This window comes from Aquarana catesbeiana, linkage group LG12 (genome assembly GCF_042186555.1).
Source record: "Aquarana catesbeiana isolate 2022-GZ linkage group LG12, ASM4218655v1, whole genome shotgun sequence".
In the NCBI taxonomy this organism is placed as follows: domain Eukaryota; kingdom Metazoa; phylum Chordata; class Amphibia; order Anura; family Ranidae; genus Aquarana; species Aquarana catesbeiana.
The window spans coordinates 51426274-51453613 of NC_133335.1; the positions used below are offsets into that span (position 1 = coordinate 51426274).

General features: G+C 38.3%; 1 protein-coding gene across 1 annotated transcript; it reads right to left on the reverse strand.

Annotated features, from left to right (window-relative positions):
• Positions 1-541: 541 nt before the first annotated feature.
• COL1A1 (collagen type I alpha 1 chain) lies at positions 542-26134 on the reverse strand. The gene is made up of 50 exons (XM_073607777.1): positions 25847-26134; positions 23471-23659; positions 23266-23330; positions 22832-22924; positions 22665-22733; positions 22256-22300; positions 22107-22160; positions 20498-20551; positions 20039-20092; positions 19619-19672; positions 19468-19521; positions 19334-19378; positions 18464-18517; positions 18323-18367; positions 18034-18087; positions 17654-17752; positions 17522-17566; positions 17199-17297; positions 16840-16893; positions 16645-16752; positions 15501-15554; positions 15175-15273; positions 14528-14581; positions 14335-14433; positions 14141-14194; positions 13476-13529; positions 13334-13387; positions 12891-12944; positions 12423-12467; positions 11324-11422; positions 10696-10803; positions 10278-10385; positions 9378-9431; positions 9243-9296; positions 8405-8512; positions 8263-8316; positions 7745-7798; positions 7218-7379; positions 6916-7023; positions 6407-6514; positions 5355-5408; positions 5142-5249; positions 4366-4419; positions 4156-4263; positions 3953-4006; positions 3727-3834; positions 3277-3547; positions 3001-3191; positions 2589-2831; positions 542-1878 (listed from the first exon to the last, which is right to left on the reverse strand). Exons 1-50 carry the CDS (start codon positions 25926-25928, stop codon positions 1732-1734), a joined length of 4338 nt encoding a protein of 1445 aa, XP_073463878.1. The 5' UTR covers positions 25929-26134; the 3' UTR covers positions 542-1731.
• Positions 26135-27340: the final 1206 nt, after the last annotated feature.

The following is a 27340-nucleotide window of genomic DNA, read 5'->3' on the forward strand; positions in this document are numbered from 1 at the left end:
GTTGGGCCTTTTTTTCTACCAACAAAACTTTTTTCCAACCTTTTCAGGTACAAGGTCCAGATATTTGCTTTTGCTCAAACTCTCAAATTCCTATTTATCATCTATATGCAAAATAAATATTGCATGCTTGCTCAGACCTGATTGGCCCAACAGCCAACTAAAGAACTGGCTTACTAGACTGCTGCTAACTGCAAGGAAGTGGCTTAGTGTTTTCAGCCTAATACAGAAAGTGATGCTAGTGGCTGAATCTTCAGATAAGAATGTTTGCAAAAAATTATATATATTTAGGGCATCATGCCAAAAATACTGAAAAATAAGTTTTAGGTTTACAAAGAATTTAAACACCTGTATGCAAAATTATATCAATATGGGTTCTATTTCTTATACCCATAGTATGATATAAATTTAATTTTATTAGTAGGACATGCCACATTGGTTTTGCATGCTTTGCCATAACACTAATTTTGGCCTTTACGTGTTATGATGGTTAGCGGGCTAGGAGGTCAGCGTCGGATAGAGAAGGACCACCGATCACATTGACTATTTTGGACCATATTACATGCTTTATTTCAGCAATCACAATAATTAAAAACATCTCAAATTATTATACAATTACAAAACAGATACAGATCCTTTGGTTTCAGTTTAAACCCCATGGCATTGCAGTCTAGTTAGAGATTGGACAAAGATTGAAAATAAAGAGAGAGACAAGAAAGAAGAAAAAGAGGTTAAGGAGGAGGAATGGAAAGGACAAAGAGGACTAAGCATAACAAGGTGGGAATTAAAACAAACACAGACAGTACCTCATGATCTTGTGTTCACGGGAAAGGGGATTTAGAGAGATAGGAAAAGGGAAAGAAGTTCTGAAATAGCACCTTAGAATCCTCAAGTGGAAGCCTATTGGGCTGATAAATATGGAAAATAGATTCTATCTATAGCACCAAAAAAAAAAAAATAAGCTACTGTGGGGAAGAATGTCAAAGAAGCAATGAGACCTTAGCACCAATGGAATGGGACATGACAGTGAGGTAGTCTCAGAGAAAAAAACAAAAAAACATCAAACACTCTACACTGCTCACCCTTCTAACACTGGAGGAGTCTCAGTGATCTGTTAGACCTTCAGTGTGACAAGGATGAAACATAGCATGGAGAAGGGGCTGAAGTACGATGGATGGAATTAGGAAATGGAAGGAGACACTCACACCCAGAGAAACAAAAACCTTTCAAGATTCCAAAACACTCTCCACACACCTTCAATTTTCATTTTTTTTTTTCATATTTATTTTTTTTGCCACCTGAACAAATGAAAACAAAAAAAACAAACTTTTTTTTTTTTAAAAAAAAAGGTGCATTACATGAAATTATTTAGTTTACTCCTCTTCGACTCCGGGAACTGTGGGATCATCGACCTTGCATTCTCATCATCTCAAATCCGGGGCAGTCTTATTTAGGACATTCCCATTTTTTTTTCTCCATGGGGGCATCTTCAAGGTCATAGGAAGGCCAATTCATGTAAGCAGGGGGCACAGGTAATAGGAGAGGTGAAAAGTCTCCATCCCGTGAACACAAACACGGGCGTTTGTCTGTCCTTGGAGAGATGTTCTTCAAAGCATGTCTATCTGTTTTTTTCGTGTAATGCTTACCGAAACAAGAAAAGTTTTAGAGATGAGAGGAACAACAATTTCAAGTCCGCATGAGAAATTATCCTGTCCTAGTATTTGTCTGTTGTTTTTACACGAAGCAGACTGGTCCGATCTCAACTCCGAATTCCTGGTCTGGGGCTCCAATATCCATGGGTGCCACATCTGTAATGGGCAGTCTTGATGTCTTTGGGGTCTTGTATTCAATGACTGTCTTGCCCCATTGTCCTGTGTGTTGCTGTGGAAGGAAAATGGACCATTAGGAGGTGTTTCAGTGTAGCAATCAAACAAGGCTCAGTATGTCCACAGTTTAGAGGGCTAGGGCATGTACTAATGTCACTTAAGTATCCATGCTACATTTTTAATGAATGATTCAAATATTGTTGGTTTATTAGATATTATTTAATTATTTCACCTGGAGGATTCTATGAGAGCCTGTCTATAGAAAGAGGGGCACTAAATTTTGACCTGCAAGCCAGTCTGGTTACTTTTTTTTATAACAGTTTGCTTTTTGTTTCCTTTTTCTTACTTTCTTATTCATTTATTAAAAAAAAAAAAAGTTTCTATCTAACCTGGCGCAATCTGGTGGCATTTCAGACCTATCATCAAGAGGGCTCTTTTAATAAAGCTTAATTTTTTTTGTTTTGGATAGAGCAGGGGTTGGTTAAAATCTTCTTCACATTTAGTTTATTTCTCTCTCTTATCTCTCTATATTTCCATATGTGAGATTTCTCCCTTAATGGGGCCAAATACAGCAATACAAATGCCCTCCTTTTCAGGTGACTACCATTTTTCACATGTCTTGTTCTGGTGTCACAGGGACAGAAAGTGATAGCAAATCTCACTAATAGAGTTACAGACAGCAATTAAAAACAGACAAAAAGTCTAAACCTCCACTATTCTTCTCAAAACAATACACAAACCCAGTCAAGTAAACAAGTATCCTACCGTGCAACCATCTTCGATGACACTGTATGTGAAGCGGCTGTTACCCTCGGCTCTGATTTCAATCTCATTGGAACCTTGCAGGAGCAGGGCCTTCTTTAGGTTGCCAGTTTCTTGGTCCATGTAAGCCACGCTGTTCTTGCAGTGGTAGGTGATGTTCTGAGAAGCTTCAGTGGCCATAAGGCGGAGGAAGGTGAGTTGGATGTTAACATCAGCTGGGTCAGATCCCTCACTGCCATAATCGAACTGGGAACAAAGTAAAATGATGACATGATTATGGACAATTTCATGGTGCTTACTCTTATATGTAAGAAATTATGAACTTCCAGCATATTTGCCTGTCCTCTATATTTTTGTAGTAAATTTGTGGAAAAGCCAAGCAAGCTATAATAAATGTATTGCAGATTTTCCTCACCTGGAAGCCATCGCTCATTGTCTCGCCGAACCAGACATGTTTCTTCTCACGTGGGTTATTGCTAATGTACCAGCTCTTCTGATCAATAGTGGACTGAGTGGGATAGACACAGGTTTCTCCAGTTTCCATGTTGCAGAAGACCTTGATGGCATCAAGAGTGCATCCCTGGTTGGGGTCAATCCAGTATTCACCTAGAAAAAAGAAGACAGTTCTGTAAGAAAGAGGACAAGCAAATGAAAAGGGTTATGCAGGTGTGTGTCAATTCCCATTATTTACCGCTCTTCCAGTCAGAGTGACACATCTTCAGGTCGCGGCAAGTACGGGCTGGGTTCTTTCTGGTACCCTCGGGACTGCGGATGTTCTCAATCTGTTTGCTCAGGCTCTTGAGGGTGGTGTCTACCTCCATATCGCGATCGCGCATGGCATTGGCATCATCAGCACGGTAGTGGTGGGATTTCTCCTGAGGAGGCTGGGGCATGAAGCTGAAATCAAATCCGCCACCTGGGGGGCCAGGAGGACCTGGGGGACCAGCAGGTCCAGGAGGACCCTAGAAGGTATCATAGGAATAGTCATCAAATCTGAGACAAACAGCAAATGCTGAATCATTAGAAATGAATAAAGACCATAATGGAGCAACTTCTAAAGAAAAGAAACTCCATAGACTGGTCAAAATTATTTAAAAGATTCATATAGATTAAGAAATATTAAGTAAATAAGTATACTCACAGCAGGGCCAACATCACCAGTACGACCACGAGGACCAGGTGGGCCGATGGGACCAGGGAGACCATTAGAACCATCTTTACCAGGACTGCCAGAAGATCCGGGAGGACCCTATTGTAAACACATTACATAATAAGGCACTGATGCCCATCGAAGGCCTCAAAATAACAACATTTTAAAAAACAGTTATTTTTCTCTGTATGTATAGAGAAAATAAGTAAACACTTACTCTTGGACCAGCGGGACCGGAAGCACCAGATGGACCTTGTTCACCAGCGTGGCCCTAAAATACACACAGGTTATTAGTACTTGGAAACAATGTATCGGGGAGAAGAAAATGCAAAGAAAACTGTATGGCTTCTGAAGAGTAGTGAAACTAACAATTTCTGAACAGAGGTAAAGTAGGTAGACATTGTGTCACACATTACTTACAGGGGCACCAGGTGGTCCGGGAAGACCGTTGAATCCTCTATGTCCCTTCATGCCTCTTTCTCCTTGCTCTCCAGCTTCACCCTTGTCACCACGAGCACCAGCAGGTCCCTATACAAAAAATATATTTGTTTATATATATGTTTAGGGTAAGAAAAAAGTATCAAGAATTTTGTTGAAAATACAGGTTCTTCAGATGAAAGGACTACTTACAGATGGGCCACGAGCACCAGCAGGACCAGCGGGGCCAGCAGGACCAGCAGGACCCTAAGAAAGAGATAGAGACAAGTTAAAGTTATTCCTATCTAGTCTCCATTGCAAACTGAAACTTCAACAGAATATACCAATGTCTGGGCATAACTGTGGTTGGTTAGCCTTGTTACTTGAGTTTGTATGCAACTTGTATGTTTTCTGTGGGTTTTGTGAGTTTTCTGTGCTCTATTTTCCTCACACAGTCCAAAAATATACTGGAAGGTTAATTGGTTTCCCCACAAACTAGCAAATAGTGGGCTGCTTACTGTGGTAGTGACATTAGATTGTAGGCTCCTTTAGAAGCAGAGAAAATATAAATAGAGGAGTGTCAATGTTTTATAAATGAATGGAATTGGTAAACGAAGAAATTGAATTTGATGTCCTTATCATGGTTTTGAAATCATCCGTGTCACAATACCAAGTGTCTTGATATACAACTACCAACTGTGACATATCTGGATGCATTTTAGACTGCCACCTGAAAACAGTGGGACTTGAGGTCAGTTTTATTGTGTAAGCTGATGCATCAAATGCAAGAGTTTTCAAACATCGAGTTTTCAAAATGTAAGTAAATGGTTTGGTAATGTCAATAGTTGTTGCCATGTGATTGGCAGTACTGAATTAAAATGTAGGGTTCTCAAGATCAAGAATTACAAAACCTTGCCCAACAAATATGTTTCAACCATAGGCTAACTTTTTGCCAGCAGAGTCTTAAACGAATAATATGGTATACTCACAGTCTCACCACGGTCACCGTTCTTTCCAGCAGGGCCAGCTGGACCGGGAGCACCAGGGGCACCAGGAGCACCAGGGGGACCAGCAGGACCACTCTCACCACGATCACCCTAAGATATTGATAATAATGGGGTTCAGTTGAAGAATTGTCTTAAATTAAACCACAGCGAACCTAAGTCTAAGACAAGGGAGGTGACTTAGATAAAACAGTTTACCTTAGGACCAGCAGAACCATCACGACCTGGAGAACCTTCAGAACCGGGAGATCCCTAAAGACAAACCATAAGAGAAACATTAGTGCCTTTAAACCAACCTTGGTGTTTTTTAGAAGGAGCCTATACAAAAAAGAAGCGATGTGATGCCATTATATGCTTAGGAATCCCTTTATAAAACCATTGTATTTAATTATGTGTAATGATGGGTCCCTATAACTAAACAATTAAGTGACCCTCTGACTCTTTCTTTTTCACCACAGATGCAATTCCTTTAGTTATACAGAATAATATTTTGTTTTCAAAGAAACCACAGATTTTCTTGTTAAAAAAACACGTAGAGGTTCCTGAACTAGATATACATAAGTTTTATCTAAATGTTTTTTGGCCAAAAGCATTTGCATAGACTGCTCGAGCTACAGTTACTCCTTGCTACCCAGCAATAGTAGTCAAGGGAAAAAAATTCTCGTCTTGCTGAAAGTCCAGCATAAGGTTTTAATATGGACAGCTCTTTAAGTTCATAAATATACGCTATAGATACTTTTAACTACTTTTCAGCTAATGTCTATGTCTTAGCAGCCTTGATAAGGATGTGACTGTGCTTGTATCTGCAGCCTCATGATGACTTGCAACACAGTTTACAGAGAGCCAGTGCCAGTATAATCATTAGGTACAGCAGGGCTTGGGCCTATAGGTAGCATAGAAAAATAGGAAGGTCTTCTCTACATAACCATCAACCACACATTTTCCCCAGTTAACATACAGGCATTTCAAATAAGCTAATTTACATACTGCCATAGTATTCCAAGGCAGGTTATGACCAGTAAAATAAATATATGGTGTAAAGGGATGATCCTAGCATGGGGAAACCTACTCAGCTGTAAAATGTTGAGGAGCAGGATTCACCATTATGAGGTCTTAGAAAATGTTAAGCTTTAACATGTTTACCTAATGTATATTTTTGAAGGTGCACATTGTGTCATTGTATAACCTTACAGTTAGTTTAAGCATTTTATGGTCTTACAATGCCTAAATTGTTATCCAAAAACACTTACCTCACGACCTGGTTCACCGGGAGGTCCAGCTAAGCCTGGTGGGCCAGAAGGACCGGGAGGACCACGTTCACCGCTTGGGCCAGAAGAACCTTGTTTGCCGGGTTCACCCTAAATTGTTGTAAGGACAAAGTCAAAATACATTTAAATAAAATACTATAACTGCCAAATTGCCATGTTGCTAAATCATATTATACAAAGTAAATATTTATAGGTAGAAATGTATGATAGTGACTGTAAAGATAATACACTTGAAATACAGAGTCTGGTAAAGTGATTATCTGTCCATGTAGTTTTATATTACATGAAATAGCATTTTGGTTAGGAATTGGTAAGTGCCCATTTGACTGCGTTTACCAATGGTTGTTGTAAATGTGCCACTGTAAAATGTGTTGTGTATGAATTATTTTTAGCAGACTGTATGGGGAACAGTGTATCTTGTAGAAGTTTCACTATGTGGCCTACTGAAAAACTTTCAAAGGTTTGTGTATAAATTCCAAGGTTGTACTCACAGTGGGGCCTGGAAGACCTGGGAAGCCTCTTTCTCCTCTCTGTCCAGGAAGACCAACTGTACCACGGGTTCCAGCAATACCTTGAGGTCCAGGAATACCAGGAGCACCCTACAGAATAGATATATCAAGAAGAGTAATGATTTGCTGTAGTTTTATTGGAATTACCAGATTATGAAGGATCCTTTGGCCTTACTTATCTATTAAGTAATAATCAATAAGTAAAGTTAGTTAATGATTACTAAAGGGGTCTTGCATAGTTTTCAGAAAAAATATGGCTAGATTAGAATTAAAGTGGAACTTACAGCAGGGCCATCGCTACCAGGAGATCCTTTCTCGCCAGAGGGTCCGGGAGGTCCAGCAGCACCAGGTTCACCAGGACGTCCAGCAGGGCCAGTCTCACCACGGGGTCCTTTCTGTCCTTCCTTTCCAGCTGGGCCAGAAGGTCCAGGAGGTCCAGCATTGCCCTAAAGAGAATTTAAAGACTGAGTGTAAAGGCACCAAAGTGGCATTGGACATAGTCAGCTACACATATCCTAGTTAGTCATAAAAGAATAATGGGCTTCTCAAATAAGAGCATGTAAACACAACTCAGAAGACTAGTTTGGGAGCATGGCGGTTCAATAATAAATTTGTAAGCTTCAACTATGGCAAGTAGGTCTTGCTCACACATTGCAAAGCCTGCTAACTGCAAGTGGCATAAGTGGCAAAATAAACCGCATAGAACTACCTTGCAGCAGTGCTTTCACCACCTTTCTTCTCCCCATCCATGGCAAATTGTTTGTTCTTACAAACATTAATTAAAAATACATAAGTATATATATATACTTACAGAGGGGCCAGGGGGTCCAACACGTCCAGCAGCACCAGGGAAACCAGTAGAACCCTAAGGATGGAAAATAAATTTGGTTACATTTTTTTGTATTCAATGTAGTCAGCTGGAATAAGTTTGGACTCATCTGCTGCTATAACATATATATTATGTATGTCCTTTAATATAGTGAAAGTCTTCAAATCAGCTAGTCCCATGTAAGCCAGGGGGTTATGGGTACAATGTACAAATAAAATTTATATTCAATAATGACTTATGAAGGTCTGAAGTACCATCTGTTCATGTTTAAAAAGTGGTAGGGTCATAAAATGAGAAATACATGTTGTATTATGCCCAATTTTCTAAGCTGGGGCACAAAAACGGGTGAAGTGGCCTTTGTTGGAGGGATCAACTGTGACCTGATCCATGGGGCAACTTACAAAATGCAACAGTCTAACCCATCTTTGTAAAGGTACCCAATGACTTATCACCCATTATGAGATATAGTGATAGGGAGATTATGAACTACTTATACTTACAGGAGGGCCAGCAGGACCACGAGCACCTTTGGGACCAGTAGCACCAACAGCACCCTGAAAAAGTAAAGATAAGTACATTGGCATTTCTGGATGATAATGGTCATGAGGAGGTTAAGTTTGAATGGTTTATGAAGAGACTTACAGCAGGGCCGGGAGCACCAGTGGGACCAGCAGCACCAGGAGGACCAGCATCACCTTTGGGACCAGCATCACCTTGTTCTCCCTTGGCACCAGGTTGACCATCAGCACCCTACATGGAGAGAAAATGGAAGTCAGTAAATCTGGGTAACTCTATGCATACATGCATGTATGTATGTAAATTGTAATACTATATTAAATTATTATTATCATTATTATTTTTGTGTGTGTGTACTTAACGTCATCAAATTATAGGTAAGCTGTAAAGTGCAAAAAATCATTTTAACGGTCATGGATAATGCTAAGTATTTAACAGTATTAGAGTGAAAAAGTGGGTGAAATTAAGGGGACTAGTATATCAGAAGCACAGGATCTGCAGGGAATATTATCCAAATATTCTTGCAAGTGAGAACAATAACATATTTCCAGTAGTGTAGTTAGTGCAAAGTTTGCACATGTTCATGTAACTACTGGATAGTACGAATGGTAATTTTCTTGTAACTATTTTACCAGTATAATTCCACTGCAATTCCAGGTTTCACCAGCAGGTGGACCTACAAGTGAGTCTGCAACTGCATTTACAGTAAAGATCCAGGTGCTGTAGGTGGATGAAAAGAGCCTTATGGGCTTTACCTTTGAAATAGAAATTCTCTATAATAATGCATTAGTCTGGTCAGAATCAATATTTTGAGCAGACTTTTCAGTTGGGCCTTTTGCATTTGCATCACAGCTCAATAGGTCTGGGTGAAAAAATTGTCTGGCAATAATGACAGTGGAGTATGCATTTTAATAGATGGATCTATGAGGTGTTTAAATGAGCAACATTAAAGCAAAATACTCACAGGAGGACCAGCAAATCCAGCAGGGCCAGAAGGACCGGGCTCACCACGCTCACCCTATAAGAACAGTAAAGTGACCATTAGATGCAGCCATTTTGTGATGAGCAAAGAAAGCAGGTCAACTGAAGATATACTTACGGGAGCACCACGGGAACCAGTGGGACCAGCAGGACCAGCAGGACCAGCTTCACCCTGGAAAGAAAAGCATTGATAAAAGATTGTTCAGGGGTTGACTATGGTAGGCAAGCCTCAATACTAAATCTACTTTTTACATAGTGTTGTAAGCAATTGTTATAAGGTTGGCCAATAGGCAGTGTTGGGCCAATATATGAAATAACTATTGTACTTCTCTTCTACCAGGGCCTTAAAAAAATGGCTTTGGAACAGAAATATTAAAATATTAGAAGAACATAAATAGACAGTACTCTAATGTTTTTTTTTTTGCTAATCTATTTTGTATCTATTGTCCTATGTAGGGTACAAATTGGCATTCCCAAGATGGGTTTAATAATGATCTTGCTACCATAATGGTGATATAATAGTGATATTTTCACTGTATACAAACAATATTTTCTATATTTAAAGTATAGTGAAAACCTAGTTCTCCGCATTAAATTGCATGACTAACTGAAGACTATATGATGATGATAGTGTGCTAGATTTTTTTAAAAACTGGTTTAAATCTCTATTATAAAATTTGGTTTTAAATGCAGGTTGTAAGATATGTATATATGTAGACATGGTGGCTCAAAGACCAGTTTGTTGGGACACCTGCTCAAAGGTATACATTAAAACCTCAGGTCTAGTGCTAAAACCTGTATTTATTGATCCTATTCTTACCTTGTCAAAAAAGTGGTGCTTTATTTTGAGTAGAATATAATGTCAGCATACAGATGATGAGTTATTAGGAGGAGCAGTTATGCTCAGGTTCCCTGACATCATGGATTCTGAGAGGTGTACAATCTACCCTATGTGTCCTAGCACCTAGTCAGTGATATTAAGATTTCAAAAAGTTGAGACTTTGGCCGTTCAACTTACCTTGTCACCAGGAGCACCACCAGGACCAGGAGGACCAATAGGACCAGTCAAACCTCTTACGCCATCTTTGCCAGGAGCACCATCAGCACCCTTAGGTCCTTGGTCACCCTAAAAGGCAATAGAGGATAGTGTTGATAGTTTGAACAGCAAGCTAGGTCATATAGCACAATGTATAATCATTAGCTGGTATAGAAGAAATAAAATATTCAAAGTCAGTGGGATGAGATTAAGGTCAAAGAAAAAAAACAAGCACAAAAGAAAAGAAAATTGGATCCAGAGGTACAGGGACACCTTTAAAATTAAGCTAGAAGAAGAGACCAATATCAGTTTGAATAAAGAAAGGAAATGAATAATTAGGATCAGTGAGCATCATATAAAATGGCTAACTATAATTGCAGCTAAAGTATCTGGCACTTACTCTGTCACCCTTAGCACCAGGCAGGCCACCAGCACCGCGTTCACCGGGCATTCCCTGAAGACCAGAAGGTCCTTGACCACCGGGGGCACCTGGAGCACCAGCTTCACCCTGATTTGAGAAAAAAGAAAAAGCATTGCTTAACTTCAAACTAAGGATGTATATTATTGCACTTATGTACTTGGGCTGCCCACTCTATTGCTATGTCATTGTCATGTTTGAGATAAATCATCATGCATAACTGAAAATAATTCTCTTGAGCTATAGTATACATTTCATGATTATTGATTATTGATGTTCTGATTGGACATTTTTTACATACATAAGATCAGACTAAGTCTCCATGAGCCTCCAAAAAAAAAAATTTTTTTTTGAAAAGGAGTTACTACTCTCATCTTTGTAGAGATAAATGGTCTTCATAGAACCTTACAACAGCCTATTTTACCCAACAACAATTACCGTTATCAGGAAAAGTTTCTTCGCTAAGAGCAATGTGACCCACCTAGCTTTAAGATTTCAACTGAGAATTGGGATTTTAAAGTCTAAATCCAACTGGAAGTCGTGAGCCATAGCAAATTTTTTTTGAATATGACACAAAACAAAGCCCATTGACAAGAAAAGACCAACTCACCTTAGCACCATCGTTACCAGGAGCACCGTTGGCACCACGAGGTCCCTGAGGGCCAGGGGGTCCAATAGCACCACGTTCACCGGGGAATCCTCTTTCACCCTATAATAGATAAGAAAAGTGCTGTTCAATAAACAAGTATATTGAAACAAGTTGCACAAAAAAAGAAGCAATGAGAAATGAAACCATATGAAAGTAGCAATATATATATATATATATATATATATATATATATATATAACTATACTCCATTAGTAATTGTAAGTGCTCACTAGTGCACTCTTCCTTATCCCACCCCATAAACGATAATATTATAGATAAACAGGGGTTCCTTTAATGAGGAAAAAATATTATAAGCATAAAGAAAATCTGTATATCATACAGAAAGCTGGCAATCTCTACTGCCACAGATTGGTGTGGTTTGTTGTTCTATCATTGAAGGTTTACAAAAAGTATAATAAAATAATGAAGCAAGTGGTAGCCTCTGATAAAGTTTGCCATATGAATCATTTGTTATTATGGACTTTTCCCAAATTTAGGCCTGAACACATATAACAGGGGTCTTCAAACTACGGCCTTCCAGTTGTTGGAGGGCCGTAGTTTGAAGATCCCTGACATATAACATTAATATACATTACAACAGGACTAAGTACTTCTGAATAATCTAGGAGACCAACTGGTAGATACCAAGGCCACATGTAGCACCCCTTGATTGTCCCTGTTGTCCTCAGCTTGTGGGTTAGGCCCTTATTTTTTTATTTTTCAATATAGTTGGAAAGTATAATAATAAGAGAGAAAAATCTATTCAAAAAGCTCTATTGCTACTAAAGCATGTGGGCATAACAACTGGGTTTCTTTTGGAAAAAATGAAACAGCTTTGCAGTGTGTGGTTTTTAAAGTTGTCAGAGCTTGTATACAGCTAATTCAAGATCTAGCAGGTTATTTTCCAGTGATTTATGTCAAGTAGTCGCAATCTGTGGGTCAGGACTCCATAAAGGGTCCATGCTTCTGGGGTCTTAGGATTGTCATGTAGTTAGGAACCCCAATAAATTTCATTTAGGACCTATCAAGTAAGTAGTATGTAGAAGGATGGAATACTTACTCTTGAGCCAGCAGGGCCAGAGGGTCCGACATCTCCAGGAGCACCCTAAGAAGAGAGACACTCAGTTTAATATAATGTAATCAACTATAGCTTGTATAGAACAGGGATGAAAATGCAACTTGTAATCTCTATATTATGAGGCTTTAACTTGTGCATGGCTGCTGTGGTATGCTGATGTATGCTAGCTTTAGAACTAAAAGATCTTATGCATACAAATTGATAATAATGGAAAATGTAGCTGTTTTCCACTGTATTCATTTAGGTTTTAGCTTTTATCATTATGTTGCAGGCAAGCAATTGAAATCAAGAAATTAGTTTCAACACCAATAACGGGAACTTAATTGTCACTTACTAGGTTGTAAAGTTCCCATTCACACAACACCCTATATATTAGCGGCAGTACACAGATTTATTTCCTATCCTGAAATATAGTTTGGCGGTTCAGCAAGGTAAATTCAGTAGACTCACCTGTTCACCGGGTTTGCCACTCTCACCAGGGGCACCAGGAGATCCGGGAAGACCCTAAAAATTTAATGAAAGAGTTATATTAATTCACAGTTAGGACTTGTAATTAGCAGTAAGAAGATGCTAAGTGAAAGTAATTGTCATTACACGATATGTGTCTCTCAAAGACAATGTATCAGTGTTTATATATATAGGTGACTTTATATTAAAGTAAAGGTAAGTATCAGATGTGTACAACATAATGCATTAGAGCATAGCCACAGTGTATGAATATGACATTTGTAGGTGTAAAGAGGTGATCACAGGGAGGGAAAATTTTACTGAGGATATTGCCTAGTAAGGTCAAGTGCAGACCATAGGGTCAATGTGAGGAACTATGTTAGGTGGACAATATTCTAAAGGCCTTGGAATATAGGGACCCAATTCTTTTGTGATAAAGTACTCACTTGGAATCCAGGAGGACCAGCAGGACCTTGTTCACCTCTCTCTCCAGCAGGTCCCTGCAGGGCAAAATACAAATTCAATATAGCTGTGGGAAAACCAATATCAATAATGAATCAGTGTAAAAGAAAAGAAAATTCTACTTACAGCAGGGCCAGGGGGACCTTGAGCACCAGCTTCACCATCTTTGCCAGGTGCACCCTAGAGCAGAAAATCGAGGTTGATTATATAATACTCAGCTAAATAACAAAAGGCTTAAGAATAAGAATAGACCTACAATTCAACTGAAACTGCTCTCCCACGTGAATGAGTATTCTTTTAAAGAAGTCACTCTTTGTTCAAGGGAACCAAGAATTAACCAAAGACACCACAACTTTTTAAGATTCCATTCTAAATACCTAATAACACTAATGATTGTTGGTATCTAGCACCATATAGTAAAAATTCTAGTGCTTTGGGTTTAACGTATATATTTATGAAGCAGAGGGTTTGACATTTAGCAAGCATTATCTGCAGGTGAATTTTCCAGGTCCGTGTGTATTAAATCACACTGATTGATTCTCCACCAGAGAATATATGTAAGTCACATTCACTGCTTTATAAATCGATCCTTAAACTTTTTTAAAGACTCCACTTGCACATATATCACATGTATAATACAGTGATGCAAATAAAAGATTTTCTGAAATTCACACTTCCTTTTTTGCTTCCCATTTAAATTAGTTACCCTACAAATTATAGGTCAGGCCTGGATACTGTAGAGTGCATCTAATTTTAGTGAGCTAAAATAAAATAATTTTCTTAATACTTACAACAGCGCCAGGGGGACCAGCAACTCCTCTCTCACCAGGCTTACCAGGCTCACCCTGTGAAATAAGAAAGAGATGTTAAATTATACTATGTAGTGAGCATATACTCATTGCTGGAAAATAGTAAAGATTTGGACTTTAGGAGAAAAGATGGCAAATGTTACATTATGGGGTCTTCACATGAAGTGAATACTTACAGCTGCTCCCTTAGGACCAGGGAAACCCATAACTCCAGATTGGCCTCTGGCACCAGGTGGGCCGGGAGGTCCAGGGCGACCATCTTGACCAGGGGCACCCTATGCCAAAAAGACCACAGATTAGAAAATCAAATCTATCAAATGTAGGAAAGGAAGAAATGCACAGTCCTGAAAGGAAAAGACACCAACTTACAGCAGGGCCAGTCTTGCCATCAGGGCCAGGGCTACCAGGGCTACCAGTCAGACCCTAGAATAGAAGAGGAATAGAAGCCAAGATTACACTGTGTTCTGTAGCAAAACCAAAGTCTATAAAATATAGAAACATTCTGAAACTATTTTCTTTAGCCTGTTTTTTAACTGAGTAAATTTTATATTATCCTCTGAATGTGGGGCATGTGGTAAGCGGTATCCTCTTTTTTAGGCTTTCAACAAATGTAGTTTGAAGTCTGAGATGTATCATGAGTTGTTTTTACCTTTTGGCCCTTTTGGTTATAAAATTAAAAATGAAATCAATTAATCTTGGGTGAGTCATCTACAGGCTTAGCCCGTTCAGAGAGCTCTCCATTCTAAATAAAATTAGTGGTAAACATACAAATGATCAAGTTTTGTTGGTATATATCTGATTTACAAGTTAGTTAAGGAAGTGTGTGCATGAAAATGGAAAATTTTTCTGTAAAACAGGTGATCAAAAAACAAGATACAGATACAGGTACCTAAGTAATTTTTTTTCTACTTAATACTGCTTGTTTGTTTTGTCTATGATTTGAGTAAATGGGAAGTAAAAGATCTATTGAATGACAATGATCGAAGTTTCCATGTCACTCTAGAGTGGCGTCTCACCTTAGCACCAGGAAGACCGGGCTCACCAGGGCGGCCAGATTCACCAGGAGATCCCTTGGGACCAGCAGAGCCGACGGGACCACGTTCACCAGGAGGACCCTGTATTACAGCAAAATAAAGAATGTTTAGAGTGATTAAAACCAATAACGAGACATGTTCTGCCTTCAGTGAATGAGGCCATGAAACTTTACCAGGAAGTAAGGTAAAGGGATATAACCATATAGTATGATATTAGTGATAAATTGAGGTCAGGAATTTTCCTGTGCCATCAAATGTCCAAAACTATATCCTGTCAGCTCAAGTTGTCGATTGCATAGGTGACTCACCTTGGGACCACCAGCACCATCAGCACCAGGGAAACCACGGCTTCCAGGGGAACCCTGTCAAGAAAAGAAGACATTCTGAGTCAAGGTCAAAGCGAGCCTAAAATTGTGTAATAATAGTGGTCAAATAAATTTACAATACTGTATACTTTGGCTTTAGCTATAGTAGTAATAACTGAAGGCTTGCATCCATATATTGTATGCCCTGAATGTTCTATGTAAAAACCAATAACATCTTCAAGGCCTTATGAAACCATATAAGGTCCTGGCAAGGACTCATGTTTTAATGATAGTATTAATTTAACATTTATATATTTGATAATATTAAACCATTATGAATGAATCCATTAGTAGTGTTATAAAATGGAGTGTATTTTTCAAAATATGAATCTAGTTAGTTGTACCCACCCAAAAATTGTACCTTTAACACTTCATTGTGTTTTACTTTATCATTAACTGTGTCCGTACTATGGTTTTGTTGATAATAATATGCTGAAAATGTTTAGTTAAGTTTGAACATTTTGATAATTTAAGGCCTGCTCTATAGTTCAGTAGTACAAGGAAGTGTACGGCCTTTGTAAAAGCCACTTAGCACTGGGGGCAGACATTTTGTGGGCATGACCAGCCAACCTATCTTCTGTTGACATCACTAGTACTACCCATTATATAACCACCTCCTTAGTAGGGCTGATCTATACAACATGGAAAAGGGGGGGGGGGTTATAGAATACAATATTGGAAGCCTTTATAAAATGTGGTGCAAAATAAGGAATACCCAACAGCCACTGTCTGCTTGCCTGGCAAAGTTTAGAATGTGAAAATGACATAGTCATCGTCACAGTTGGTTGGTATGAGAATATAGCATGTTTCCATAATTTTCTGTGCACATGTTTCAGTTAGGTCCCCCAGTAATTATAGTTTTTACATAGAGCAACCAACACTGAGATTAGATATAGGTCACAGAGTCTATGAAGAGCTTATTTTATCCAGTGACTCATGTTTGATATCTATTACATTTAAATCAGACCATAAGTCCTGTGACACATCCACTTAGATGGCTTTTGGCCTTCTATGTGTTTCTTATTGCCTTTCGCTAATGGGCATTGGCACAGTCAAAATTGTGAGTTTGGCAAATTTTTATACTAACACGTTCGCCAGCAGGTCCGGGAGGTCCAGAAGGTCCGGGCTCACCACGGGATCCTCTCTTTCCTTCTTCACCAGGAGGGCCAGGGGGTCCTTGGGAACCAGCTGGGCCCTAAAAAGAAGTAGAAAGGTTAACCAATAAATCCAAACCAAGATGGTTGCAGTTCAGTCAACTTAGGAGGATGTGGTAGATACTTACAGACTCTCCCTTGGCACCAGGCTCACCCTTGTTTCCTTGAGCACCAGGTTCACCCTAGAGAAGAGTAAACATAAAGTATTACATCAGTAACAGAATGTTTCCTAACCACTTGAATATCTAACTGATTATTATATAGAGGTAAAATCAGCTCTAGAGGAACTAAGTATAATAACGAAGCTGCCATTATTCAAGCACAATCATTGGTCAGATAATAATGTGTAAACATGTAAAACATATTTTGTCTCCCAATGGCAAGAACTCAGGGTTGCTATCACTGTTTGTATTACTGCTGAACTTATTATCCATTACTACAAAATGTTCAAAAGGACAACTAATAGATGTTGATGTGGTATACTTACATTGTTACCTTTAGGACCAGGAGAACCACCGGGTCCCTGAGGTCCGGGAGCACCACGAGCACCAGGGAAACCAGGAGCGCCAGCAATACCAGGAGCACCCTATATGAGATAAGAACACATTGGGTGTTAGCCTGATGAGGACAATTTGTGCTTGAGATATTTAGAAGTAAACCAGGATCATGAAAATATATAGTAGGATAGAGGAAGGCTAAACTGGAGCAAGATAACAGAAATAACAGAATTTAGGATTTAAGAAAAGAATAGGACAGGAAGTGCAGTGGCCTGCTGGGTGATATTTATTGTTATATAATTTTTATACTTACAGTGGCACCCTTGGCACCAGGTTGACCATCAGTACCAGGGTTTCCCTGAAATGCAAGAGAAGATATCAGTCAATGAAGGTTCCCAAATGATGCAACAGTAAAAATCTAGAGAAATATGCCAAATCTACTTACAGCAGAACCAGCAGGGCCAGCTTGACCAGGAGCACCAGGTTCACCACGAGCACCTTGGGGACCATCAGGACCACGGGATCCTTGGGGACCAGCATCACCCTGTTTGCCAAAAAAAAACATGGGTTATTGAAGGTCATGTAAAGGGTCACGAATCATAATATCTAATGTTTGAAGTTGGTGTCATGCTACCATAAATTTTCTTAAAGGAGTCTAGAAAGGAATATTGAAGTAAGTGGAAAAAGCTGCCCTATGTTGGATGACATGGGATTCTTTCAAGTAAGACAAAGTGAGGGACACTAAACTGTGGTATTCCACCTGCAATTGTGTTTATGTATGTTCAGAAAATTGTATGCCAAAAGCAACATAATATAAAATATTACCTTAGGGCCAACACCGCCAGGGAAGCCAGGTGGTCCAGTTGGGCCAGTGGGACCCTAAAACCAAAAGAGAAACAATCATCAAATCATGTAACACAAGAAGCCTTGCTTTTCACCCAACTAATGCCAGCACTCATACCAGTAACAGTAAATTCCAGCACTGAATCTAATCTGATATTACAGAAGAACAGGTGCTAACTTGCTTCTTTAATTTGAATTAAAAAAAAATGATACTAAAATACTGATATCGCTCATCATGCAGTTCAATTATTAAGCCAAATATGCTACTTACAGGGGGACCAGCAGCACCAGGAGTACCATCATTACCACGAGCACCCTAAGAGGGAAAAATAAGAACAGTCTAATCAGTACTTTGTTCATATACACCACATAGGCCTCGAATTGCTGAAGTAAAAGTGTCCAGTATACTTACAGCAGGACCAGATGGGCCGGGACGACCTCTCTCACCAGGCAGACCACGTGGACCCTAAAGAAAAATAACAGAGATCATTACTAAAAGTCAAGAACACAATAAAACATTTCCAAACGTGTTATTTCTATACAGAAAAGGAAATGATTTGTAGTAGGAAGGTATGATATTACATTGGTATGGTTAATCCCAAAGGAGTGATGGATACTGCACCATAGCTTTAGGACTTTATAAGGCTCACAATTGCAGGCCTTGTGTAGCCAATGCCATGCCTTTCAATCATCTTAATTGGAAATAATATTTTCTTCCCAAATACAGATAGCATGGGTTATCATTTTCATGGCATACTAAGTGGAAAAATTATTTTCAAAATATATAAGGAGTAGTCAAAGACAGCTTATTATACATTGTAGTCTAAGCATATTTTTAGTTATAAGTGCTGCTGAGAAATAAAGCTGATTTGATGACCGTTGTAAGGCCCAGAATGGCATTATACCTCTAGCAAGATTAGTACAGTAAAACTATATGCCAAATTTACAGTAGCTAGGCCTTAAAGTTGATCAGCATTTTTAACAATATAGTTTGAAAAATTATTCTGATCTACTATTTGTGTTTTATGGGTAGATATTACTTCTTTTTCTTTTATCTCTTACTTGGTGATGGCACCTATAAAACAGTCTATATCATAAAGTATACTACATTCCTGCCTGCCTTTTAAGAGGAGCATCATCAAGTACATTATACAGTGCTATTCTTTAAGACTATTTTCCATTAATCTGGTACGGCCACCTTATCTATTTCATCAGTACAGGGTTCTAATAACAGATTTTGGCAAATTTAAATGGATTCCATCAATGTGAAACTGTTACTTACCACTTGTCCAGGAGCGCCATTCTCACCGGGGTTGCCAGGCTCACCCTAAAGGAGGTCAAGAGAAATAGAGATCAGCACCTCCAAAATATTGTCAGTGAGCCATAGTCCGTGTTTCACCTGTAGGTAAAACCTACCTTAGGACCAGCAGGACCAGTGTCACCCTTAGCTCCATCAAGACCGTTGAAACCCTAGGTAAAGAGTAGAAGGAAAACATTGAATAAGATCTTGCCAGTGCTACTGCATGACTGAATATTTCTGAAGATGGTGTCAAGATGGAGGACTCACTCTGTGTCCCTTCATGCCTGGAAGACCAGCAGTTCCTGGGAGACCACGAGCACCCTATAAATGAAAAAGAATCAGACCATCAGATTCTGAAGAACATTTTATCCTGAAAGGATGGATCATTGTTGAAGTGATCACAATTGTGCAAGACCAACAGTGTCTAAGTTCTAAATTGATATATTTAATCACAAGAAAGTTTTAAAATGTGTACTATAATTATTACTATTATTGGTATTAATAATAGTATAAACAATATATAATGAATGTCTGAATGTAATGGCATTTAAGACCAACATATATGATTTTGCTTCCTAGTCACATGGATTAAATAACACTTTAATCCATGTGATATCTTATGATTCATCTAAAACCCACTACACATGACAAAAATGTATTTTATAAAATGATGTGAAAGCCTCTTACCTGTGGGCCTGGGGGACCACGCTCACCGGGACGTCCGGGTTTGCCAGCTTCACCCTTTTGGAAAAAAATAAATAAAAAGCATTAAGAATGTTGCTAGTTAAGGTAATACTCTAGTTGAGTGGTGAATTATTTCTTGGAATGTGTGTTGAATAAGCAGGTCTGGAACTGAGAAACACATAGTCTGACTATATGAGGACTACTGAATTGTTGAGGCCTGGGATGGAAACGCAACTGTCTAGGCCAGAGGAAGGTGACCTATAACACTCTACTTTTTGAGATTCCCAGCATGGAGTATTTCAGGTTATCTAAACTGAGAAGAGAGCACAGCACTTCACTAATGTACTAGAGACATGTATTAGTGGAATTCTGCTACATAGTTTGATTTATGCTAAAATAATTAATTAATAATTAATTCGCCTTCCCCTAATATGTACATGTATCTATGGGCAAGATACTTACATCTTCACCATTCTTTCCTGGAGGTCCTGGGGGTCCACGAGGTCCCATAGCACCCTAGAAACAAAACAAAGGCATTAATTAAAAAATCTGTAGGAGTAGACCATTCTCATTATAACTAGTTCAAATTATTTTACTATAGAACTAAGTATTTAAATACATATTCTCTTAGAAATATGTGATTCTACATAACTAAAGAGTGGAATGGAGGTGGACAATGTAGTTATCCAAAAAGATAAAATGATATTAGTCTACATCACATGGTACTGTATGATTTCAGTACACATGATGCTGCTTGGCAGGCCTCTATGGGGAGCACCCTTAAGGTTTAGCCAATAGTTGGAGTATTTTAGAAAAAAATCTGCTGGCAAGCATTACAAATTATACAGTGTGAAAGGATGGATCATTGTTGAAGTGATCACAATTATATACGGTATATATATCTATATATCTATATAGATGTATATTGATATATCTATATAGATATATGATTTGTTATACACTGTAGGATGCACTTTGTATACCTAGGCCTCAACTTTCTGTGTTACTCTGTTCTTGCAAGTGAAGACCTGCCGCCACAAGGCCTACTCCATCATCAGTAGAGGAACAACTATACTAAGAACCTATATGACTAGTCAGATCACTGCACCCTACCATATTATGAATTACTGACCAGCTATTAATAGTCAGTAAGATATACTACAAAGAACAAGAGAATGTAATTTGCTGAACCCTTATGGCTATCTTACTCCATTATTTCTCATAATGCTCTGGTGTTGTAGACATGCATTGCAGATTGAGCAACACCACTGTCCACTAAGAACTTATTAGGTCAAAGTACATAATGGCTTTGATCATATATGAGTTTATTCAATCCTATATAAGTGTTTGCTTGGGCATTAATATTTACTTTAAAATATGAAAAGGTCTGTCTGTAAGTATCTGAACACAATGAGATCATTTATGGGGGCAAGGGCAGAATTTTGGTTGTGTTGCATGACTTCTACTTACACTGTCATGTATTAAGACTGAGGATGTTCTAGAAATTCAAAATACAGTATACAATTTGAAATACAAGTCTGGAATTTAGTGTTTCCAGAAAAAAAACAATGCGATTGGCTTTGATTTGTTTCCGGACTGCAAAATAATTTAGTTTTTTAAGGGGTTGATTTTGGTCTCTTGGAATCCTCACCCCACCATTGTGCTTGTGTATAGGTTTATGTCATAGAGGTGGCTTGGCTATTGTTGGTAATGTCAGAACATAATCAGGGAAGGTTTCAGTCCTAGAATAATTCTGAAAAAAGTTCTAAAGAACTGTGGTGGTAAGCCTTCAGAACAAGAGAGAACATTTTATTTCACAAAAAGGTTGAAATGCATTATAAGATGAAGCCAATGCAATGCCACAGTAAAGGGGCTTTCAGGCCTATCAAAATGTTGGGCTCTACCAATAATAGAATGGCATAGCTAACCTTGAGCAAAAAGTCTCAGGCCTAGCCTTTCCTTTTTTTGTCTCTCAACAGTGTGGGCCAATGTGGAGGCCGTGCAGGTGGACAAGATATGCAAACAAAAATTTAAGAACAATGCCCAGGTAGAAAGGATCAAAAATACTTACAGCAGCACCAGGTTCACCAGGTTCACCAGGGGGTCCTTGGAAGCCTTGAGGTCCCTTAAAAAGGGAAAAAAGAGACATGTCAAGTCTTTCTTGCATGTATGGTGTAATGTAAAAAGTGTCATTTTAAAACAAAAATTAAAGGTACTTACAGGTGAGCCAGAAGGGCCAGGAGGACCACGGGGACCCATTGGACCCTAATAAAAGATATAAGTAAATGTCAGTTCGATTTTGGGCATCTTGTACTTTCTCAAGACAAGCCATATTAGCTCATTTTCACATTTTACTCAAATGCTAATTTGATTTGTATCACTAGGGGGAACCAAATTCCTAAACTCAACTCAAAGCCCTCTACAGCCTAGGAGTTTGAACTAATCAGTAACCATTGCAGATATTGAACCATAGTTTTCTGCTTGTTAATTTAATCATACCCATATATTTACTAGTGTTTAGAGCGTACTAAGATGCACTATTAAAAGTCTGACCATTAAAAGTACACTGTTTTAGAAATGGTTTAAGTTGTAATTTCAGCAGTGTATAACCAAAAGTAGATTCTCTTACCATAGGGCCGGGCATGGAGATACCAGCGGATTTCTCATCATAACCGTAAGACATCTGAGGAGCAAAGTTCTGTAAGGGAAAAAGAAGGCGCACCGGTTAGAAATGTATATAGGTGACCTGCAATGGGTGACATAAACATTTACAAGCTAGACAGGTGGGCTACTTACTCCGCCAAGGCCAGCTGGTCCAGGTGGGCCTGGGGGTCCAGGGATACCAGGTTGTCCAGGAATGCCATCTCTGCCAGGTGCGCCAGGTGGTCCCTGTTAGATTAAAGAACATGTTCATTAATAAGTTAAAAGATAATATATTATCAGTGAGTAGAACTATGATTATGTATGTAAAATTTACTATTAACTCTAAAAAGTCAAAAATATTCTGAGTCTAAACCTTGAGAAAGCAAATCGCTGAGGTGTGCTTGCTCTGTAAAACACCAATAATCCTACTAAGATAAAAGTTCAATGTGATTCTACAAATGACAAGTTATTTTTAATAGGCAGTTTAAGCCACCTTAGACCTGATCACGTGCTTATACCACGGATTCCAGGATGACCACAAACTAAGCAAGGTTGAGGTATATGTAGGCCCGATCACTGATACCTACCCTTTCGCCTCTTGGACCAGTTTCTCCCTTAGGACCCTCAACAACAGAGCCTGTCTGGTACTGACCTATAAACAAATGGGCAAATGTGTTGATTAATAAAGCACACCTTTAAAAAAAACCAATGAAACAAACATATAAATACTAAATAAGGCCACACCCCCTTTATGCATGATTAAGAACCACTGGTAGGCTTTTTAGAACTTACCCTCACCGCACACAGGGCAGCACTCTCCCATTGGGATCTCAGGGTTGGGGCAGTCACCAATGTCTTCACAGATCACCTCATCACAAAGGATAGTTCCCTCATCGCATACACAGATCTGACAGGCTTCGGGTTTCCATACATCTTTGTCGTTATACGTTCTACCATCAACGACGCACCCTGAATATCCGACTGTGGGAGAAAAGGGTCATAATTAAATGACTAGGCCCCTATACCCCTGCACCCTACAACTATGTCCAATATAAGCAACTACCCTGAGGTGCAGCTTAAATTATATGCAGTGCACAGGTTGACAACTGTTAAAACTTCCCTTTACTACTAGATTATTAGGAAACACGTTTGACTTCATGGGATCCCTTTGAGGCCAAGGGCAAAAGGGTTAACACCTTAGAAGATACAGCTGTGTTTTTTTATGTTTTTGAGCAACATCTGGTTTAACAGTAAGAAAAAGAGGAGGGGGGTTAAAAAAAATGTATCATCTGGTTCCCATCAACTAGGCTCCCTGACAAGAGTGGAGACTGCCAAAGTTCTGCGAGTGGGAGGAGGAAGGAGAAACGAAATATTTTGGAAGCAACTAAGTTTTTCCAGCCTAGGGTCTTTTCCAAGCCCAAGTACATCATTATTGCTTGCTGATCCGAGAGGGACAAAAGAGGGAGGAATAATGTAGCCCTGGAGAGGGAGGAGAGAGAGAATTTGAGAAGGTGAAAAGGTTTGGGGTGGGAGTAGAGGCTTGTGCCGTAATCCTACAAAAGGAGGAGGAGGAAGAATTGTGGCTTGTGCAGCTGGAGATGTGCAGGATGAGACACGCTCAGGTACAAAAGGAATGTTAAAAAGGACAGAAAGGATTGTTTCCAAAGCATATAAATGACAGAGATGTATAGAGTGCCCCAAGCAACAATAAAGAACCTGGCCTTAAAAAAAAAACAAAAAAAAAAAACTCAACGCTTATAACATTCCGGCCATTGCTGTGCTATAATATTTCAAATGCTAAAGATCTTGCATGATGCAGACATGTAATATATACATAAATAAATATATATATATATATATATATATATATATATATATATATATATATATATATATATATATATATATATATATATATATATATATTAAGTGCATTGTTGCAAAAATAAAATAAAAAGGTACCACACCCAAGGCAAATATGCAACCCGATATTCTATTCTTCCACAAGATGGAAATATGATTTATTGCGGACAATATATTAAATATATTGCAACTGAGATTGCAATAAAACAGAATTTGAATTATATATACTGCCAACTGTTATTTATTGTTGGTAGCATACATCCTAGAAGTACAGGAAAAGTTTTAATTTTTTTTTTTTTTTGGTTGCAATATTTAAAAATTTAAAAGTGAACTCAATTGTAGAATTAAAAAAATAGGGAGGTCAGGACAGATCGATAAGCAAGTACTATTGTTTTGACCAGCCGCCAGAACAATTGCTTTGCACATGGTCCATGAAGTATCCCCTGCGGCCACCAGGTGGCAGCAGTGTGATACCAGTGTGGACCAATATGTAAAATTAGCATCCTAAGTTCTGAAGTTATGTCTAGACTTTTTAAAACTGGAATCTGTTAAACATCCCATGGTGAATCACTCCTTAGCATGTTTTATGATCCAGTTCCCCCCCAACCACCACCTGATGACTTTAACAGAATGTAATGAAAACCACATGCATTGCTCTATTCTGCACACCCCCCTTTTTTCCTGAAGCACTGAATGTAACCATGAGATAATATGTTTTTAATATAAACACCCTGCGTTAAATCATACAAAGGAAAAGGCGATTACAAGAATTCCTCCCCTCTGCTTTTTTTTTTTTTTTGCTACACCCCCTTACCCCTGCAAACCCTCTGCTAAGCACATTGTAACCCAATTAAACTATTTCTGTTCCTATGAAGACAGGTTAACACATTTTTCCCATTAAATTATAAACATGTGACTTATTCGAGACCCTCAATGCTGACAGCAAGAATGCTCAAAGCATGTTTCTCATGCAGCAGGATACAGCTTCAACATAAATTATTATTTAAGGTACTTATATACATAACATAAATACATCAATCTTAAAAAGAAATAGACAAGTTTTGGCTATCCAGGCATTGTGGGACTACAAGTCATAGCATGGCTTTGCATGCTTGACACTTGCAGAACTTCAATAACCAGACAGCTCAAAGATGCCTACTGCCATAAAAAAAAAAAGTTGAGTGATGCTGGGCAGCAATACCCAAGTAAGATGCAGCTGGCACTTGTATGCAAATGATCTGCCCAGCTGACCAATGGCTGATCACACCTGAAAGACAATGGGAACTCAAAAAAAAGTGTACTTACGGTCATCTTCTCCTTGACATTTTGCTACTAGGATTGTTGCTGCTATTACCAGCAGTAATCGTGTATCCACAAAGCTGAACATGTCTAATTTCTAGACATGTAGACTCTCTGTGGCCCTGGTTATGTTCTTCTTAGGTCCTAGTCATACAGGGGTAGGTTTTAGTGGTATAGTTCCAATGCAGACCCCAGCAGAAACTTCCTACTGTGTCTCAGCTGGACTAGACCCCCTTTTATATCTACCCACCACTCCAGAGAGGTGGGGTCCAAAGATCCTTGCTCTCTCAATACTTTTTTTTTTTTTTTTTTAAGGTTGGAACAACAGCTGGTCCAGCCCTTTAACCAATACCAAAACTCATACACAGACTCATAAGAGAGAGAGAGGAAAAAAAAAAAAAACTTCAAACAAAGCCAGCCCCTCCCTTCAAAGAATAGGAGCCTCTGCAACCCTATGCACAAAGACCAAAAAAAGCTGCATACATTTTTGATTGTAATAAAACTTAACATTCGTATTTGAATAACAATTTGGTTTTTGAAACACGGGACATTTGTATAGTAATGCACAAAACTTTTCCAAATGTCTTAAAAGTACCTACTTTTTTTTTTAGATGGCTTATGATAGTTTAGCAAAAAATAAAAAATAAAATAAAAAGTAATTTACATGACTTAATAGTTATTACATACATTAAAATATCCATCCACAAAATCATATCCATATTATGGCAAAAATAAATGCAGATTTTTTTTTTTAATTTAAAATTTATTTTTGCATCTCTGTAAATACATTTGATGCTTAAACAAACTATAGATTCAAAACATCCCAAACTGCAAAAATTAAAACTTTTTTTACTGTAGATTGCAAACTACTAAAAACTTATTATAAAGTTTGTACTTTTTTTTTTTTTTTTTTTTTTTAGGGTGAAGTTCTAATTATGAATTAGATGTAATAGAAGTACATTTGAATAGTATAATATTTTGGTGTCTTAATTACTATAACTTTATTTTTTCCAAAGAATTCTAGTTAAAATAAATTAAAAGACAAATATGCTCTTTTTTTTTTTTTTTTTTTTTTTACATTGTGCAGAAATCTGGTCTTTGCCTTTAACTCAGTTTTTGGCTAAAACCCACATTTGTTTCTGTTTAAGAAAAGCCACGTTGGAAGCACTGCAGTGATATATGAAATATGTCATTTTATTTCTACAGGCAGCAATTAGACATAGCAATATATACTTAGCAAGAGGGTTAAGAGTACACAGGCTGGTGAATGAGCAGTCTTTAAGTCAGGACAATGATATAGAATTAATGGAGGTTTTCTGGTTGTGCCTATTTTTGTAATTCCGCTTAAAAAAAAGGGAAAACCTTATAAAAAAATATATATATTTTTTTACTCTTCCTCTTGCAACTATAGCTTTGTTGGATATGCATTAATCATAAAAAAATGACTTTACATTTGATTGCTATGCACTTCATGTTATACAAAAAATGGTTTATTTTGTT

What these genes read in the sequence shown, in the direction of transcription:
- COL1A1 (XM_073607777.1), bottom strand. Translation starts at nt 25,928, where the DNA reads ATGTTCAGCTTTGTGGATACACGATTACTGCTGGTAATAGCAGCAACA. An exon ending in CCGGCCCATCTGGTCCTGCT is followed by an intron (nt 18,368 to 18,463) that starts GTAAGTATACTG and finishes TTTCCCTCTTAG; the next exon opens with GGTGCTCGTGGTAATGATGG. An exon ending in CTGGCGGTGTTGGCCCTAAG is followed by an intron (nt 17,753 to 18,033) that starts GTAATATTTTAT and finishes TTTGGCAAACAG; the next exon opens with GGTGATGCTGGTCCCCAAGG.